The following is a 17,930-nucleotide window of genomic DNA, read 5'->3' on the forward strand; positions in this document are numbered from 1 at the left end:
TGCTAGCTAAATATTGGTCAGCCAGCAGTTACACTGGTTTTCATATAAAAACTTTATATGGTATAGTTGTTTCATAGCCACTTGAAAAGGTGCAACAGAAGCTGTTGACCCTTGCAGAACAGCCTTCTTGTAAAGAAAAGTTTCAGGAATTGCTGGAATTTATGGAAGGCATATTTCCACTTCTTGAGAGAAAACGACACCTCCAAGGAATATTCTGCTTCTTCAAAACTAATTAGTAGCTTATCCTATGTTCGTTCTTCTCTTACAATGATGACCTCAGTTTTTATCAGGTGGCCAGGGTGAGTCAGTGGCTACAGTACTCATTGATGTAATCCTGCTCTCTTTGATGGCCAGGATGAAGGTTTGATTTATGCAAACATAAGATGATTTAATTCAAACCTTTCCCACAAAGTAAGATTTCAGAAACCTGCTTTTAGACTTGGCTAGCAAGGACTATCTTAAGAAATAGAGGCCTGTAAAACATGTCAATTGAATATATGTAGATCTTTCTCTCATCTGCCCAAATACTCTGTATGCTGTCAATCAATTGGTGTCCTTTTTAAATTTAAATCAGGAAGTTATGATTCTTAGTTTCTGAACAATTCAGGGTTGTAATTCAGCTTCAAAATATGGTTTCAATCAATTGTCTCTGGTCTTACCAAGATGTATTGAGAAGAAATTGCATATGCAAGGACTTGTGTGTGTATTAATCTGTAATATGAGTACATAAATTTCACCAGAGAAGCAGATTAGGACTTCAGCTCAACTTCTCCCTCAGCTCTGAGATCATTGAACAGATATGAGCAAGTCAGTGCTGGCATCATCCATTACCGCTAGAATAAAAGTGTGACCTTCACCCTATTGTGGTTATGGGAACATAAGAGAAGGAGTCATAAAACTTAATAAAAATGCCAGGTAACTGATAATTGAATAGTTGGGAAATGTGTTGGCTGGAGTCACTATGATACAATAATTGTATTTTCTGTGCCAATTCAATTATTTTAGAAGATGTTTCAAAGCAGGTTAAAGTATAAGCCCTTTCTTGATAACAGATGGAAATTACAATACACAAATAAAATGGGACTGAAGTCCACCAACAGCTGCAAGCATTTAATTATCCACAACTCATTAAAATTTGGCTCACTTTTTACATCCCAGCACAAAACACACATTCAGAACAGTCCACTAGATCAGCCCAGGGCCTGTCTTAGTCCAGCTTTGTGTTTCTCACATTAGCCAACTGCTCCCAAATAAGAGGCAGAGAGAGATCCCTCTGAAGTATTATTTTTCTGCAGCCAGTGTGGGAGGCATGCTCATCCCAGCACAGAGGTATAACAATATATTCTTCAAAATCAATAGCACTGAATATTTCAATATCATTCGACAGTATAAACAATCCTGTAATTTCTTTTATTATGAAATAATATTTCAAATTGGAAGCCAGAATAAAAATAACCCATTAAAACATATTAGGGATAATCCATTAAAACGTATTAACATCCAGGGACAACTGATCATAGAACCTGGACTTTTAAAATATGTCTGAGCACAGCAGCAGTGGAGCATGGCATATTCCACATGGAAGATAATTTCATTGAACAGGAACCACCATTGAGAAGACCATGTGGCCTTAAAGTGGCACTCTTTTTAAGCTGTGTAAACAGTACCTTCCCCAAAGATGCTACCTACCTAGAAAATATAAAGAAATACAAAATAAACTGGGGCAATAGAAAGTGTCCTGCAATGAGGAAAGGGGGAGGGGAATTGGAGGTTATGTTGTGAATGGGCACAACAACCAGAAACAATTTTGTGAGAGAACACAAAAATTCTCATAATTCTAAGTATGTCCTAATTTAGTTAATTAGCAATCCATATTTTAGTGTACTATGCGAAGTCTGTCTTAAAATTTTAAGTAGAACCTGTCAAATATCTTTTCAAGTACAGCCAACACTCCTATTTTACAGATGATGAATACTAAAGCTTAGAGACTTTTCTTGTTTGCTTTCCTATTTTCAGTTTTACTTGTACAAAAGTATAGCAGTCAAAAACCTTCTACTAGCTTATAAACTGGACTAGGGGTGTCCAACATAAGTGACTTTTAAGACTTATGGACTTCAACTACCAGAATTCCCACAGCCAGACTTTACACCACTGGTCTACACTGTATTGGATCTCAATTGGTTTAGATATGGAATACTTGTTATCAAACTTCCATTAGAGAGACCTCTCCCTCCATTCTTCAAGCCTTGACCAGAAATCTCAAGTACCAATCCTTTATTTGGACAACATTGTGTCCTTTGGGGTTTCCGTCCAGCGGAAATGTCTGTCCTTAGTGTTGCTTGGAGATAAGTTTGTGTTATCAGTGTAAACTTTTGAGAGCTACTTCCCTTTTCCTGCTGTGTGCGCTTTGCATGATGCACATATTGTCTCCTTCCCTTTTCTTTCCCTGCACAATATGTGCGCATTCAGGGAGATAAATGTTATTACAAAGTACTAGATATTTGCTGCACCACCCATATCCTGTGGCTTTAATTAGAAATCTTCAGAAATTCTCATTTATAGTCTTCTGCCATGCCTATTCCGTATGATTCTTTTGTCCATTTGTGCAGTGATCTCACATCGGTTATTATCATTGGTTATCTTGAATGGCTAGCATACTTCCAGAATGGCTTACATAACTAAAACAAATCTCTATTCTTGCCCAACCTAAAAGACACATTGAAGAAAGAAAAAAGAGGAGGAATGAAAAAAATGAGGAAATTTAGGCATTGAACAATTCAATATGCCTCTCCAATCAAAGGTCAATATGCCTAGCCAATCACTGCCTCTTAAAATAATTCATCATACTGTCCTTGTTCACTTTCAATCAGCTTGCATGGTTGTGAGATGATCAGATTTCCAGTACAAGTGCATCAATTCACCCTGATTGCAGAGAGATCTCAAAATTAACCTGTCACAAAAGAAAACCTACATATATATAGCTTTTCTCTGACCAAAGACTTTACAGCTATTTTGTCCGTTCATGGTGTCTTTAAACTGGGATAATCTTCTTTCCAGCTGGACAAAGCAAGGAAGAAATGCCGGTGTGTGTCATCTTTCATGTTGCCAAAAAATGTGGCTTTGAAAGAACAGCATTCTCAATTAATTAATTGATTGATTGATTAAATGTGGCAGTCTTCTTAGATTGTTGCTTTAATTAATTAATTAATTAATTAATTAATTAATTAATTAAAGCAACAATCTAAGAAGACTGCCACATTTAGTTAGTCTTGGTATAGCTTTAAATCTTAGTAGCTAGAAGGGGAAAAGTTTCATTTTCAAGTTAAAAATGGCAAGAAAGCCATGTATAAAGAAGCTGAGGGTTGGTTATAAAATGCCTAACTGAAATGATCAACAGGTGTTTTCTTAGACAGCAAGCCAAAACAGCTATTTTAAAAATAATTTTTGCAATTAACAATTCTCAGAGTGCCTGCTTTCAAAATGGGCAAATGTTTCTGCCATGCTAGTTCTACACCTTAGGATATGATATATACGGGAGCCACGGGAGTCTCCATTTTATTGGACTAAATTGGGACACGCTGCACATGCATGGAACAGTTCTTGGGAAAGTTCATGGAATATTCTCCAGAAATTAAGATCAGGTGACAGAGAAATAAACCATACTGTATGAAGATGGTCATATTGAAAAAAACCATACAGTTAATATTTTGCAAAAGAAATGGGAAAATACATAATATAATATTGGATGTTATAATCCCAATTGATAAAGGGCGCCAGATTATGAATCTATGGATATTGGAAGTTCTGTTGATGGCAGAACATGCTCTAACATTATAAAGATATGCAAGGAAAGCAAAGGGAAATAATAATATGCCAGGATATCTTTATCCAAATGATGCAAGTTATGTAATTTGCATCATTTGTATAGTGACATCATGATTACTTGTACTGTATGCCAGTGTCTGATGTAACCATTTTGCTGAAGTTAAACAGGTTTAGATGTTCTTTAACTTAGAGGTATCCAGGTGGGCTATAAATATATTAAATAATGTAGACTTTCCTATGCAGTATTTTTTAGATTTCTGCAATATGGTAGAATAACTACTGAGCAGTTAAAAAATAATGTTTTTGATGTATTTATTTATTCAATTTAGGTCCTTCCTGACTCCAAACGATTTGGGGCAGCTCACAATATAACATCATAATACTTAGCATAATCTATTTATAAAGTATATCTATTGATTTGTTGATGTTGATTTGTTACTAGCCACCAAACAGAGTTATAATTATTAAGTCACTATGTATAGGAAGATATCTATTAATATTTTCCAGTAGTGAAATATAAGTCTATTTTATGTAAATGTAGAAAAAGGATTTGTTCCTATTTTCCAGTGTTACGGAATTATACTGTATTTAGTGAAGAGCAGCTCAATTTTCATGAATCAGTTCATGTGTATTTCTCAATAAGGTAGTGCTAGCAATGTGGTTTCCAGTTGGTAATGAAGTACTTCCTTCTTCAGCCTGTGAATTATATCAGCTTCAGCAACATCACCTTATGGTGTGAACAATGACTGTTTGCAGAGGAACATTTATCCTGGTCTGATCCCCAAGATTTTAAAACATTGGGAAATAAGAGAGAATATCTATATACGGAAGGTAACATATAGAATCGGCTTCCACCTATAAAGGTTATGGAGAATGTGAAGAAAAAGAAGTTAGTAGTTATCCTTTCCCTGTGGCTTATAGTTGTGTCAGGAATTGGTACCCTGATTTACCTGGAGGCATTATGTTGATTAGAGGGACACACTACCCTGTGGCCCTCCAAATATTGCTGAAGTAAAATTCTGAGTATCATTTTCCCATCAGAATGCTCCTTGGGAGTGCAGGTATTGTAATTTTGTAATACTTGGAGTGCCACAGGTTACATTTCTTTGACCTAGACTGTTACCTGCCCAAGATGTTGCAGCAATCTGCATTAGATGAGAGCAATTAAATATTTAAACTGGAAAGAACAAAGAGATTAGAAATTTAATCACTCTGCCTCTTGCCACAAGGTAACTGTGCCTTCAAAACAGTTCCCTCCAGATATAATGACAGTGTAATAAAAAGCTCTGAAAGGGTATTAAATATACCTGAAAAAGGGCTCACAGAGAACATAATTTCAAATCCTTCCTAGAAGCTACTTCAAAATACTTTTATCACCATGTACAATGTATGTCATTGTGTGTGTAAAATAAAAGACATTAAATGATCAGATGATGGACCTGTCTGGTGTTGGAGCTCAATTATAATTGTTACGTTGGCTGAGCAAGCAGTCATGAAAATATTCCTGAAAATTAAGTGGATTCTGCTTGTTTTTGGCTTTCTGTTAAATTTGATTAATTTCAAGGTCTGGGTTTTGGAAACAATTCACACCCATTGCTTAGTTTTCTTTTACCCCTTTTAGCTTTTTTGAGCTAAATCTGCAAAAGGCAAAATTCTTTCAAGTGTTATTGGTACGGTAGTTATCTTATACCGATTTACTGGCATTTTTTGTTGTTGTTGTTTAACTGGACTAACTATGGGGTAAAATTGCTTGCCAGCTTTCTTTTGAAAAGCAAGCCTACTTGCTTTTGTCTGAATCTGTTTTGTTCAGAATCTGTCTGAATTCAAATAGAATATCTGTTAAGATAAAAACCTGAACTGTGTTTTGGTCAACATAAGAGTTACAAACAGTCCATAGAAGATGGAAGACACCATCAGTACTGGTATTTGATGTTCTCCAGCCCTGTTTATTCATACAGCTTATAATTCAAAGTAGCATGAAGGGAAATGTAAAATCATGTAAATATATAAAAGAAGTAGCAAATTATAAAATAGGTTAAAATAAACAGCACAGAAACTATTCAGTAATAATTTGCAGGTAACCAATGTCAATGAGCTCTCTGGCAGACAAGCTGCGTCACTTCTCAAGTGAAAAGCTATTAAAACAGAAACCTGTGATGCAGTTGGAAAGGACTGGGAATTGGGAGTGGAGTCAGGTCAAGGGACTGATTGTTATGAAGCTGAGACTTCTGGCTGCTATAGCATTTTCTCCTGCCTTATGAGTTCCTGCTCAGCAAATTCTACTCAACCAGTTTCATTTTTGAGCATGGACTAGAAGGCCTGGGAAGAAGTCTGGAAGTGATTCTTGGCTCATCCTGAATTATATTTGTGGGGTACTAGGAGTTGAAGGGTAAGGATTAGTATGCTGGCTGGCTAGGGAATTCTGAGATATGAAGTCCACATATCTTGAAGTTGCTGAGATTGAAAAATGGTGTAGAGGGCATAGACCCACTGCCTTGATGGACAGTGGGAAAATCAATGACTAAAGCAACAATCAGAGCCCACTAAGCCCATTTGCAGAGAATAATTAAAAATAAAGAAATCATTAGAGAGCATTTCACCGAGGCAGCCTTCAGTGGCACCATCTTGGATTAGACAACGTATCTTTTATTTTATGTACACTGAGAGCATATGCACCAAGACAAATTCCTTGTGTGTCTAATCATACTTGGCCAATAAAAATCCTATTCTATTCTATTCTATTCTATTCTATTCTATTCTATTCTATTCTATTCTATTCTATTCTATTCTATTCTATTCTATTCTATTCTATTCTATTCTATTCTATTCTAAGCCCATTCAAAGAAACAACCTTAAGAAAATGCCCCAGACAGGTCCCTCACTAATTCACATAAAGATAGTGATGGAAGAGAGAGATACATTCAAATCTGCAAGATTCTCTTACTATAGCAGTACTAATTAAAATAATTATGTGCAGTACACATATGGCATTTGTTTCTTAGTCTGGTATAAATTATAGGGTTGACAATAGGATCTTTATAGGTACTGCTTTGCTTATAACCACAATCGGGAACAGAAAATTTATTACTAAGTAGTGCAGTTATTAAATATGGCATCACTTGATTGTATTCAATTTTATGACCTTTTTGCCACAGTTGTTAAGCAAGACATCACATGGCCATGACTGGCAAACCTCCCTGCTACTTCCCCATTGACTTTGCTTGTCAAGAGCTAGCTGGAAAGTCACATGTGATCATGTGACTGTCATAAATGCACAGGGGCTACCAAGCACCCAGATCACAGTAATGCGGCCACAGGGATGCTATGACTGTTGGGTTTAAATCATTTGGACTGAGAGAAAGTAACTAGATCAAAGTTTACCCCCTTCCCAATCCTTACCCAGCACATCTTGAGGGCAGCAAATTGGAGAAGGTTTTAACAATACATGAGGTTAATTTTGGGTTGTAGGAGAGAGATGAACCACGTACTGTACTCGTCTTGGTGCTTTTATCAGGATCTGTGATAAATCTTTGCCTCTGGAGCCTGGAAATTTGTTTAAGAATTATAGGTTAACGGATAAGTGGCAACACATGAATATAGATCAACAAAGGTCAAACCATTATATCTTTAACTAAATCACAATTTAGGAATCAGAACCTGGAAGCACTCTTGGATAATTGCTTCCAGTTGGAATTGAAGGTACTGAGCTACCTGAATGAGTAGCATAACTCAGTATGAAATATGATGAGACATGTCTTGTCCAGATGCTGTTTGTGTTTCAAATATAGTTTCTTATGACTAAGCCTTACCATATATTTTCTTCTTCACTAGATGAGCGAGAGGCAGTACAGAAAAAGACATTCACTAAGTGGGTTAACTCTCACTTGGCACGTGTATCCTGTAGAATTACAGACTTGTACACGGATCTTCGTGATGGACGAATGCTTATCAAACTATTGGAAGTTCTTTCAGGCGAGAGACTTGTAAGTTTCGGTTCTAGATATTACAATGCCAACTCTTGGTTCTCTTAAGCGTTTTGCAATTTCCTTTTATAAATCAAAGTACAAAATTGAAATATTTTACTAAATATATTTTATGGGCTAATTTACATCTGTAGATCACTCCTTTTAAAAGTTTTTATTACACTACTTATAACTGGTTGAAATATTTGACACTATTTTCATATTTTCTAAGCCATGTTTAGTGGCCTATGATGTTTTTAAGGGAGCCTCTATTTATTTATAGATTTCTTTAGAAAAAAGAGTTAACAGTTCTGGACGACCTGTGTAAATCCCATCAGTCATAAGCATAAAACTGCAATTGAAATAAGAATAAAAACCTGAAACTTTAAACATTAAAACATTTGAATGCTAAAATAGCTGGATGAATAAATATCCTTGAGCCCCTTTCAAACTTTTCTTAGGGAGACTAGTTTCATCTCAATAGAATGTTTCATAACATGGGCCCCATACTAGAAATAAGAGGTTATGGAATTATGCAAAATTGAAGAAAGTTCTTTGAATCTTGAGTAATTTCTCATAACCTACCTTCTTCATGGTGTAGTAAATGCATTTCCCGTTTTTAAAATCCTAATAAAATATGTTTAGAGGGAGCTTCTTGCTATTTATTCCAGAAGTATAATAAAAAGTGGCATAACAACAGGTATGTTGAAAATCTTCAAAACTGCCAAACTATTTTATATATTTGCCAAGAGAAAGTGCATTCTTTCCTATCCTTTGTCATCAGCATCTGAGAAAAATATCTACATCAAGAAATAAAATAATAGATTTGTTTTAGGCAAAAATCAACTCCTAAACTTGTCATAATGCATGTGCAGCTCTCTATATTTTCAATCTATTGTGGAAGAGCCACTGTAGGGTAGTGTTAAGTTGTTGGACTAGAAGAGGGGAGAGCCAAGAACCAACCCACCCTTAGCCCCTGGAGCCAGACATTATTTTCCAGCCCAACCTGCTTCACAGGTGGTTATTGTGAAGAAAAAGAGGAACATTATATATTCCTTCTGTAAATTTCTTTTACCTCTTTCTCTTTTCCCTGCACTGATTTCTCCCCCCCCTCCCCATATATTGATTGGAAACAGCAATGGAAAAAGGAGGAAAACCTCTCCAAAACTGTGCCTCTCAGTCCCAACCCCCTAAACTAGTCCAGTGAGATACAGTGGATGATAGTACTGAAAGCCATTGAGAGACCCAGGATAGTTGTAGCATCACATACCAAACTGTCCAAAAGTCATCATCATGGACATCTCAGTACTATGACCTGAACCTAGATTAAAAGCCACTGAGTCTAACCACTGAGCCACAGTGGCGCAGTGGTTAGAGTGCAATAGAATGCAGTACTGCAGGCTACTTCTGCTGGCAGCCTGCAATTTGGCAGTTTAAATCTCACCAGGCTCAAGGTTGACTCAGCCTTCCATCCTTCCGAGGTCGGTCAAACGAGGACCCAAATTGTTGGAGGCACTATGCTGACTCTGTAAACTGCTTAGAGAGAGGGCTGTAAAGCACTGTAAAGCAGTATATAAGTCTTAAATGTTAAATGCTAAAAAGGATCTAAATAATCCACTTCATCCAGGGTCCTCTGAATGCCAACCTCCACCTTAACCTTCCTCCAGAAGAAGAGATTGAACAAAAATTTTCTAACTTGGTTAGATCCAAGGATGGCCTCTTAGAAGAGTGTACCACCCTGTCATGCAAAGAGGCATTAACCATCACTTGAACGCAGCCATATGCCTTAATCAATCAGGGCTCACAACAGAGGTGGCCGAACTCACAGCCACAAAAACTCAGTAACAGCCATTTTGCAACATGGAATAAAATGGTAGCTACATAATGAGAAATCTGTTTTTGCCTTGGAGCTACCCCATATTCAAGGCAAAAAACCAATTAAACATTCTTTTATTCCAGATTAAGTCCTTTCTTGAAAACCAGTTTGATGTAATGCTTAAGGCATCATGCTAGAAACTGGGAGACTAAATTCTAGTCCTGCTTTAGGCATAAAGCCACCTTGGGCCACTCACTTTCTCTCAGCCCTAAGAATGACAAACCACTTTTAAAAAATTGCAGGGACTTGTCTAGATAGTCTCCAAGAATTGAATGTAATAAAACAACATTTTTTTTGTGTGATGTGAACCAAGAATCTTTAATTTGTTGATAAGGCACATTGTTTTCTCAACTTGCAACAATTTTATTTTATGGTGATGATTTTGATTGTACTTAGTAATGTTTTCAGCTATTTGCTTACTTATATGGCTTTTACTGTGCTGAATAACTTACATACTTATGTAAATATTTATAAGCTACCTTTCATCAGAAGATTTAGGATATTGAACTTTAAAAAAATAGCCAAATTGCAATAAAATAAAATAGGAAAATACCTCTGTTCTTAGATACCTGTTTCCTGGGCTCATATGAAGACTTCTGCATTGTTCCCAGGCTATGGAATGCATTTACCAGCTGTTAATAATTTTTAACACTGATTATCATCCAAATTTCCTGTTTTTGCATTGGTTTTTTTATTTATTGATAACCATTTTGGTGGGGTATGACTCAAATAAATACATACTGCATGCAGTCTAGCTTATTATTGATTTAATCGTGTGTTGTTTATATTACTGTCAACCGACTCTAAGTAGTTTATAAAGCACTTCATCCTAAAACATTCATGATAAACATTTTAAAAGTCTACAATTAACTAACCAAACATCAATACCAAATAGCACAGATGTACATTAAAATAACAACCCTCTGATAAAATGTGAGCATATTTTCATTTACGGATGAAAAGAGCAAATCTCTTTAGAATCAACGTAACAATTTATACAGGAAGTCTTTTTCAGCACAATTTCCTAAGTAATCCATTCTTTTAAAATATGACATACCTTCAACTACAAATAAACATCAAAATAAGGCAGTTTGCTAACATTTCTCTGTTTCAAAACTCAGTTTGTGAAACTTTTCTGCTTATTTTTTTCCTTATGCTAATATTTATTTTGTATTGCGTATACCAGGCAATAGCACATATAAGCATGTTTGTAACTAAGGGCTTCTCCATTTTGCAATCTAGAATTTAGATAAACTATCACTAAGAATTATTTTCAATATTGCATCTCCTTCCTTGCTTTTTTGGAAATATGTCTCAAGGCTTCAGAATACTGGAATAAATGAATGCAAATATAACTCATCCATTTTGAGGGTAAATTCTAAAAGTCACTGGGATTTGGATGGAACAAAGCAGACTAAAATTGAACCCTAACAAGATGGCGTTTTTTATCCATCATAGCCCCCTATTGGTTCCAGTGTACGTCCTTGAAGGCAAAGCACAATCCCTGAGGAAGTAGGTCCGTGACTTGGTGCTCTCCTAGTCTCAAGACTAGTTCTCAGGTTATAGGTGGGGACCATATCCAGAAGGTCCTTTGACTGCCTGCAACTGGTACACCACTTGTGGACCTACCTGGAGCATAGGAGACCTTAATAGACAGACTCATACTCTACTCATCACACAGTTAGATTATGCAATGCTTCTACATGGAGCTGATTTTGAAGCCCACCCAAAAATTGAAGTTGGTTCAAAGTCTAGTTGTCTGGTGCTCAGCAAGTTGTACCATCATTTTTATGTCATTGTTGAACAGTGCAGTGATAATTATTACTTTTTTGTTATGCAGATTTTTATTTTTTATTATGTGATCATTTTATAATCAGGATGATTACTATTGTTCATTTCCAGGAGTTTGGTCAGATGTGGTAGCATATCCAATAAATAAATTACATATGTCTAAAATTTCATTTCAACTTAACCATTATACCCTAACATCCCTTATGTTCTCTATTTTAATTAATTATATTTAAGGGCAAATAGATTCCCAAGTAAAGTGTTCATCTACGTGTTCCATTTAATTTCATTTGTCTTAGATCTGTTACTTTTTAAATGTTTGGATAAATATTATTATTCCTGTAAGGCATTTCATGGCATAGAACAACTTGCCTTCAGAAGTTGTGGGTTCTCCAGTACTGGAGGTTTTAAGAAGAGATTAGACCACCATTTGTCTGAAATGGATGGTATAGGATTTCCTGCTTGACCAGGGGGTTGGACTAGAAGACCTCCAAGATCCCTTCCCAACTCCGTTATTTTGCATACCTTTATTTTGCAATCCAGAGTATTTTAAGAGAGCAGAGAAAAATGAGATATATTATTTTCACTTAATAAAATAACTAATAAAGACATTGGGCCAGCCTTCCCCAAACTAGTGTCATTCAGATCAGTTAGGATTATACTTTCAAGAATTTCCAGACAGCCAGGCCAATATCATTACCTCAGTGCAGCTGGGGAGGCCTGGAGAGGGAAGGATGAATTGCGGAAATAAGCACATTTTAAATTAGAAATCTAGCTCATAAAGTCATTGGATCAAAAGACAAATCTGAAAAAGAAATGAATATAAAATGTAAAAATACTCTGTGAATGTAAAATGACTACAGCATTTTCCTTTCCAACCACATACACCAACACACAATGAGCTGTTGCATAAAAATGACTGAACCTTTAACAATAATTGCTTTATAATTTGTGTGAGCCCAAAGGTCAGCTCACACAAACAGAATCTCTTTGATGAATTTTGCCCTTTACAGCGTGAAGAGTATGTGTGTGGGGTGGAGATTAAAAAGCATTTAGTTGCCTTGCTTATGTGTGCCCAGTTTCTAACTGAAAATCTTAAACAAACATAAAAACAGTGGATCAAGAAGGAGTTTTCATTCCTTGCCACCCAGCTTCCTTATCCCAGGTTACTGGTTTCATAATCTGACTTCAGGGATTGAAAGTATTTATTATTACTTGCCTGACTATTTTTCTGGACTAGGAATTGAATGTTACTTTTCCAAGTCCAGGGTCATCCTATCTTTCCACCAGACTAATAGCGTCACTCCGTTCTACATGAATGCATAATATACCCATAATCAAACTGCTACCAAAAATCTTTCATTTTATTGCTAAAGACAAAAATCTTGGATCAGATATTATAGATACAAAGTAATTTCATGTGTTCTTACATAAATAGCCCCACAAGTATTAGACCTTTTTTTTAATCCACTAATTCTTTTATCTTTTCTTTTATGTACACTGAGAGCGAATGCACCAAGTCAAATTCCTTGTGTGTCCAATCACACTTGGCCAATAAAAAATTCTATTCTATTCTATTCTATTCTATTCTATTCTATTCTATTCTATTCTATTCTATTCTATTCTATTCTATTCTAGTTTACTAAGTGAGTAGTAGACAACACTGAGCACCAAAACCTTTCTCTGTCTCCTTGCTTTGTTCGTTCACCTACACTAATTCCCTGTGCCTTGAAGAATTATTGGATGTGTCTTTGTCAATAGCTTATTTTAATTGTCTATCTTAAGGTTTTTGCTCAGTAGCTCTGCATTTTGGATACAATTATTTTATACTAAATGCTGGCTAATCTTACTTGGTAATGTTCTCACTTCACATGGACAAAGATGTTCTCTTAAAAAGAATGGTAGGCATTCAGCAGCCCTCCCCAGCCCCTTTTCAGCCCTCAGAGTAAGTAGGACTGAGCAGATAGGGATCTATAAATTGATAAATCACAATTAGTTTCCCAATAATTTACACTAAAAACAAATGTAAAATAAAAACATTTGTACAGTTACAGTTCTTGTACGGTTACAAGAACAGTTGTAATATAAGTTAAACAAAACAAGTTGCACATACAGTATAATTAAACTTGAAACTTAGAAAATTTATCCAGTGTAAAAGCCTGAGCAAAAGGTTGTGTTTTTAAGGGTTTTTTTAAAAGCTAATAAAGATGTCATCTCTGTCCAAAGTATGTTCCATAAAGCTGTGATGGCAATTTAAATGAACCTGTAACTGTGCAAAGCTCTTCAGTTAAGAGTTTTGTTACTAAGCTATTCTCTCCAATAGCCTGGGCTTCAGTGGTAATGACCAGCACTTCCTATTTTGCCTGGAAATGTGTAGCCAGCACAGTACTGTAAATAGAGTTGTAATACAATATCTTTTTATTCTTTATAAAACTAAACTGGCTGCTGAGTTTGTACCAGTTGAAAATTCTGGAGTAGACACAGAGATAGATCCAAATAGAGCACGTTATTGTGGTTAAGCATGTAGGTTGTCAGTGTATGTATACTATAGTCTTAAAGGCATTATTTTCCAGAAACAGGAACAATTGGCATAAGTATTCTTGGCTGTTTATATGATTTGAGAAACAAGGGAAACATTTGGATTTAGAAATATATATGATCCTTCTAGGAGAGTGTTACCTCATTCAGAATAGGAAAATGTATTGCCTTTCTGGAATTATACTCCCTCACAATGAGCATCTCTTGTCTTGTTGGGTTTCTGTTTCATCTTTTTATCGCTTTATCCCATTTTTATTACTTGTTGTGCCTTCCCGGAACCAATTAACGAGTACCGAGGTACCATTTTATTCCCATATCTCTCAAAAGGACACTGTGGATGCAGAAGATGCCATGTTTGAAGTTGTTGAAAGCAACTGAGCCATCAAAAACCAACACTACAGACAGAGGATTGATTTACCAGGCCAACCAAGCTAATCTTGGCTCCATCAGATTTAAGTCAGTTTGAAATTGATCCAAATAGTCTGCTGTCTCTCAAACAGTTGAGAAGCTTTTGGTTTTCAATCACCTTTCCATGCTCTCATCTAGCAGAAGAATTGAGAACTGTTGGCCTGTCTGTCTGTATAAAGGAAAGGAGTGGCTAGAAATAATCCTGCCTCATTTGAAGAGTTGTTCTAGATCAGGAGTGTCAAACTCATGTCGTCACGGCATATGTCACATGACTTATCATGACTTCCCCCCTTTGCTAAACTGGGTGTGAGTGTGGCCAGCGCATGATGCATCTGGCCTGCGGGCTGTGAGTTTGACACCCCTGTTCTAGATAAACTCTTGATAGTCATTTTAATTAACTGCAGTATTGTGAATTGTAGTTTTTACTGCATGTAAGTGAATCATCCCCCTTTTCTTTTTATGAGCTACATAAGAGCCTCTTAATGCAACAACTTGACATATGTTCTTAAGGTGGTTGTGTACAATTTACATTTTCTCTTCAATATCTTCCTGGAGCATTGCTTGCTCCTTTGTGTTCCTTTATGGAAGTGAGCTGGAACTAATTTCTTCTTCCTAACATCTGTCTTATTTTTATAAAGACTCCAAAAAAAGTTGTAAAGTTTCTTAATCCTGAGGTCTCCTCAATCAGTCATGGCAGCAGCTCTGATTGGCCTTTTTAAAAAGAGTTTACATTTTGGCAGACAGTGTTCCTTGGACTCTTACCAGTTCTCATTACCGCATGCATGCAAAGCTCTATTTGCTTGTTTAGCACTTTCTCACCACTGCAAGGAATGTGAGTACAGAAACATAAAAACAGGATGTTTCCCTTAAACGTAACCAGCATCATATGCACCCATTCAGTGTTTGGTGAGCCCACAGAACAAAAAGTTTGATTTGGCATTATTTATCTTTTTGGGAGCTGAAGTTTTATCTATTCGACATTATGATTTAGTCATTTAACAAAATTTAATATAATAAAACATGACCCCTTGAATGAACTATTTTATTCTCTATCCGGCACAGCCAGCTAAATAGTTGAATAAAATTAGCAATAATAACACTGAAATTTTTACCGATTCTTTGTAATTGTTTCAGAACAATTTTTGAACTGCATACATTAACTGGTAGAATGAACAATGCTTCACCTGCTGCTGAAAATTATATTCCAGGTTAGCCTCTTCAGGAAGGGTGTTCCCAGCAGGGATGCCAATACTGAGAAAGCCCTTGTTTTGGTGACTAGCAACTAAATAGTTCAGTGGTGGGTTGCCCCCGATTCAGACCGGTTCTATAGAACTGGTAGTAAAACCGCCGGGAGGCTCCGCCCACTGACCCTGACATCATGAGAAGCGATCTGCGCATGTGCAGAAGCTTCTGTACATGCACAGAAGCAAGGCGCATGCGGGAGCGAAGCACGTGTGTGCGATCCCGTTGCGAACCGGTAGTAAAGGTAAGTAGAACCTACCCCTGAAATGGTTCTATCTGTAATAGTGAATAGGGAAGCCTGCTACATCATAGCGTGCTGGTTGAGGAATTCTGTTAATTGAAGTTCATACATCTTAAAATTGCCAAGTCTGACAATCACTGGGAGATAGAGTTGATAATAACATCTCCTTAAAATAATGAAGCCTTTACTACCTTTTCATTATTGTTTCTTTTCCTCATTTTTAAAAATGCCCCATGTAGCCCAAACCAACAAAGGGAAGAATGCGAATCCATTGCTTGGAAAACGTTGACAAAGCTCTCCAGTTTCTGAAAGAACAGCGAGTGCATCTTGAAAACATGGGATCTCATGATATTGTGGATGGAAATCACAGGCTAACCCTTGGACTTATTTGGACAATTATATTGAGATTCCAGGTAAATGCAGAATCATCTATATTGTAATGGCATTTGGCTTATGTTTCTAGCTGTGTTGTTTTCCAACTACTTCTTCACATGCAGAGAAACCTCTGATGTATCACTTTTTTCAATGTACAGTGTTTATATTTAGTTATTTATCTTTCTGTTTTGAACATTTTTCTCCCCTCCTTTTGGATTAAGTTCAGGCATGCTTATTCTTGCCATTTTACTTCAGAGTTATGGGATTAAACCTGTTGGAAATGCATTGGTACCACCCAAACAAAATTCAGCATCTTAAATCAAATGAGACCACATGAAAATCAATGGTATTTCCATGGTAACTGAATCATTCTCAGTCAAAAGTCTCAAAAGTCTTTGGATGAAATATTGCTTCAGTTGCGATGAAAATGAGCTAATGTTATCTACCTTCTTGTGTTACACTCCTTCCCTTCAGCAACTGTGAGGAAGAATTCAGAAACTTTTGTTTCAGTTTTTGACAAATCTCAGTTTGTCATGTCACTCCAAACAACATAAAGACATGGCGTTTAATATTTCATAGCTCTTGCTTGCAAGAAGATATATCTTGTTGCCCCCTACAGGTAGTCCTCATCTACCATAGTTGGGACAGGCAACTTGTTATTAAGTGATATGATCATTAAATGAAACTGCAACTGTGCTTGTGGTCATAATTCAGCTTTACTTTTCTTTAAAGACCTGTGGAGATTGGTTATTGCAAAATTACTTTTTCATCACTGTCATCACTGTCCTGTGACTTTCCAGATTCAGGACATCAGTGTTGAAACAGAAGATAACAAAGAAAAGAAATCTGCTAAAGATGCCCTACTCCTGTGGTGCCAGATGAAGACAGCTGGGTGAGTTTGAACTGAATGATCATCTAGATTTTCCATACAGCATTCTGTAGTAATGGAGGAGTGTGTATGTGAGTGAGTGAATGTGTGTTTGCAGGTATGTGCATATATCTTTTCTGGAAAAGAGTGACCTGATTAAGGAGAGCACTCCACTTAAAAGTAAAAGATGCGCTAATATTTTTATAATAATACATTATGATCCAATGTCATGTCTTGTGATGTTTTGCCAGCAATATGAACTAACCCACGATATTTTGTAGGTACTGTGGTTAATGGTACTGCTTTTGCTCAAACAACAATTATGAGGTACACAATTTAGATAGCTGCACATTATATATATCCCTCAGCCTGTCACATTTTGGAAGCACAGGTTTCTTATGAGGGGCTTGGTACACTGATTGGAATGAGGCCTGTCTTCTGTAGTTCCAATTGCCTTTAATATGGCCAATATTAAAGGCAGTTGGGACCAATTATACCAATGCTTGCAGTATGGTAACCATGGGACAGGGGATGACCTTTGTTTCCATATGATCACTACATGGGCAGCTTTAGGAAAAGTTACTGCACTCACTTCTCTTGGTTTTCTTCTAGAAACTTGTTCCAGCTTCTTGCTTCTAGTTTGGCATGAATCAGTCATCTTGGCTAGGCTGCACAAGTTGGCAGCTCACTAAAGACTTATGGTGTTGGTCCTGGCATTTGCTTGCATCCCTATCTGTGGGGCCTCCTTTCTCACATGGCTCCTCATGCTCCTGCAAGCTTCAATAAACCTTTACTCATCCTCTTTTC

The 17,930-nt window shown here is 36.5% G+C and overlaps 1 protein-coding gene across 3 annotated transcripts in view; it reads left to right on the top strand.

Annotated features, from left to right (window-relative positions):
* The window catches only part of SPTBN1 (spectrin beta, non-erythrocytic 1), a 170,842-nt gene that overhangs the window by 96,330 nt on the left and 56,582 nt on the right, over nucleotides 1-17,930 (top strand). For all 3 annotated transcript variants that reach the window (XM_034427371.3, XM_087888433.1, XM_034427372.3), the window contains 3 exons: nucleotides 7,657-7,808; nucleotides 16,120-16,293; nucleotides 17,056-17,147. In XM_034427371.3, the coding sequence (XP_034283262.1) occupies nucleotides 7,657-7,808; nucleotides 16,120-16,293; nucleotides 17,056-17,147 (418 nt within the window). The remainder of the gene's footprint in view (nucleotides 1-7,656; nucleotides 7,809-16,119; nucleotides 16,294-17,055; nucleotides 17,148-17,930) is intronic.

This window comes from Pantherophis guttatus, chromosome 1 (genome assembly GCF_059756535.1).
Source record: "Pantherophis guttatus breed Tessera chromosome 1, ASM5975653v1, whole genome shotgun sequence".
Taxonomy (NCBI): Eukaryota; Metazoa; Chordata; class Lepidosauria; order Squamata; family Colubridae; genus Pantherophis; species Pantherophis guttatus.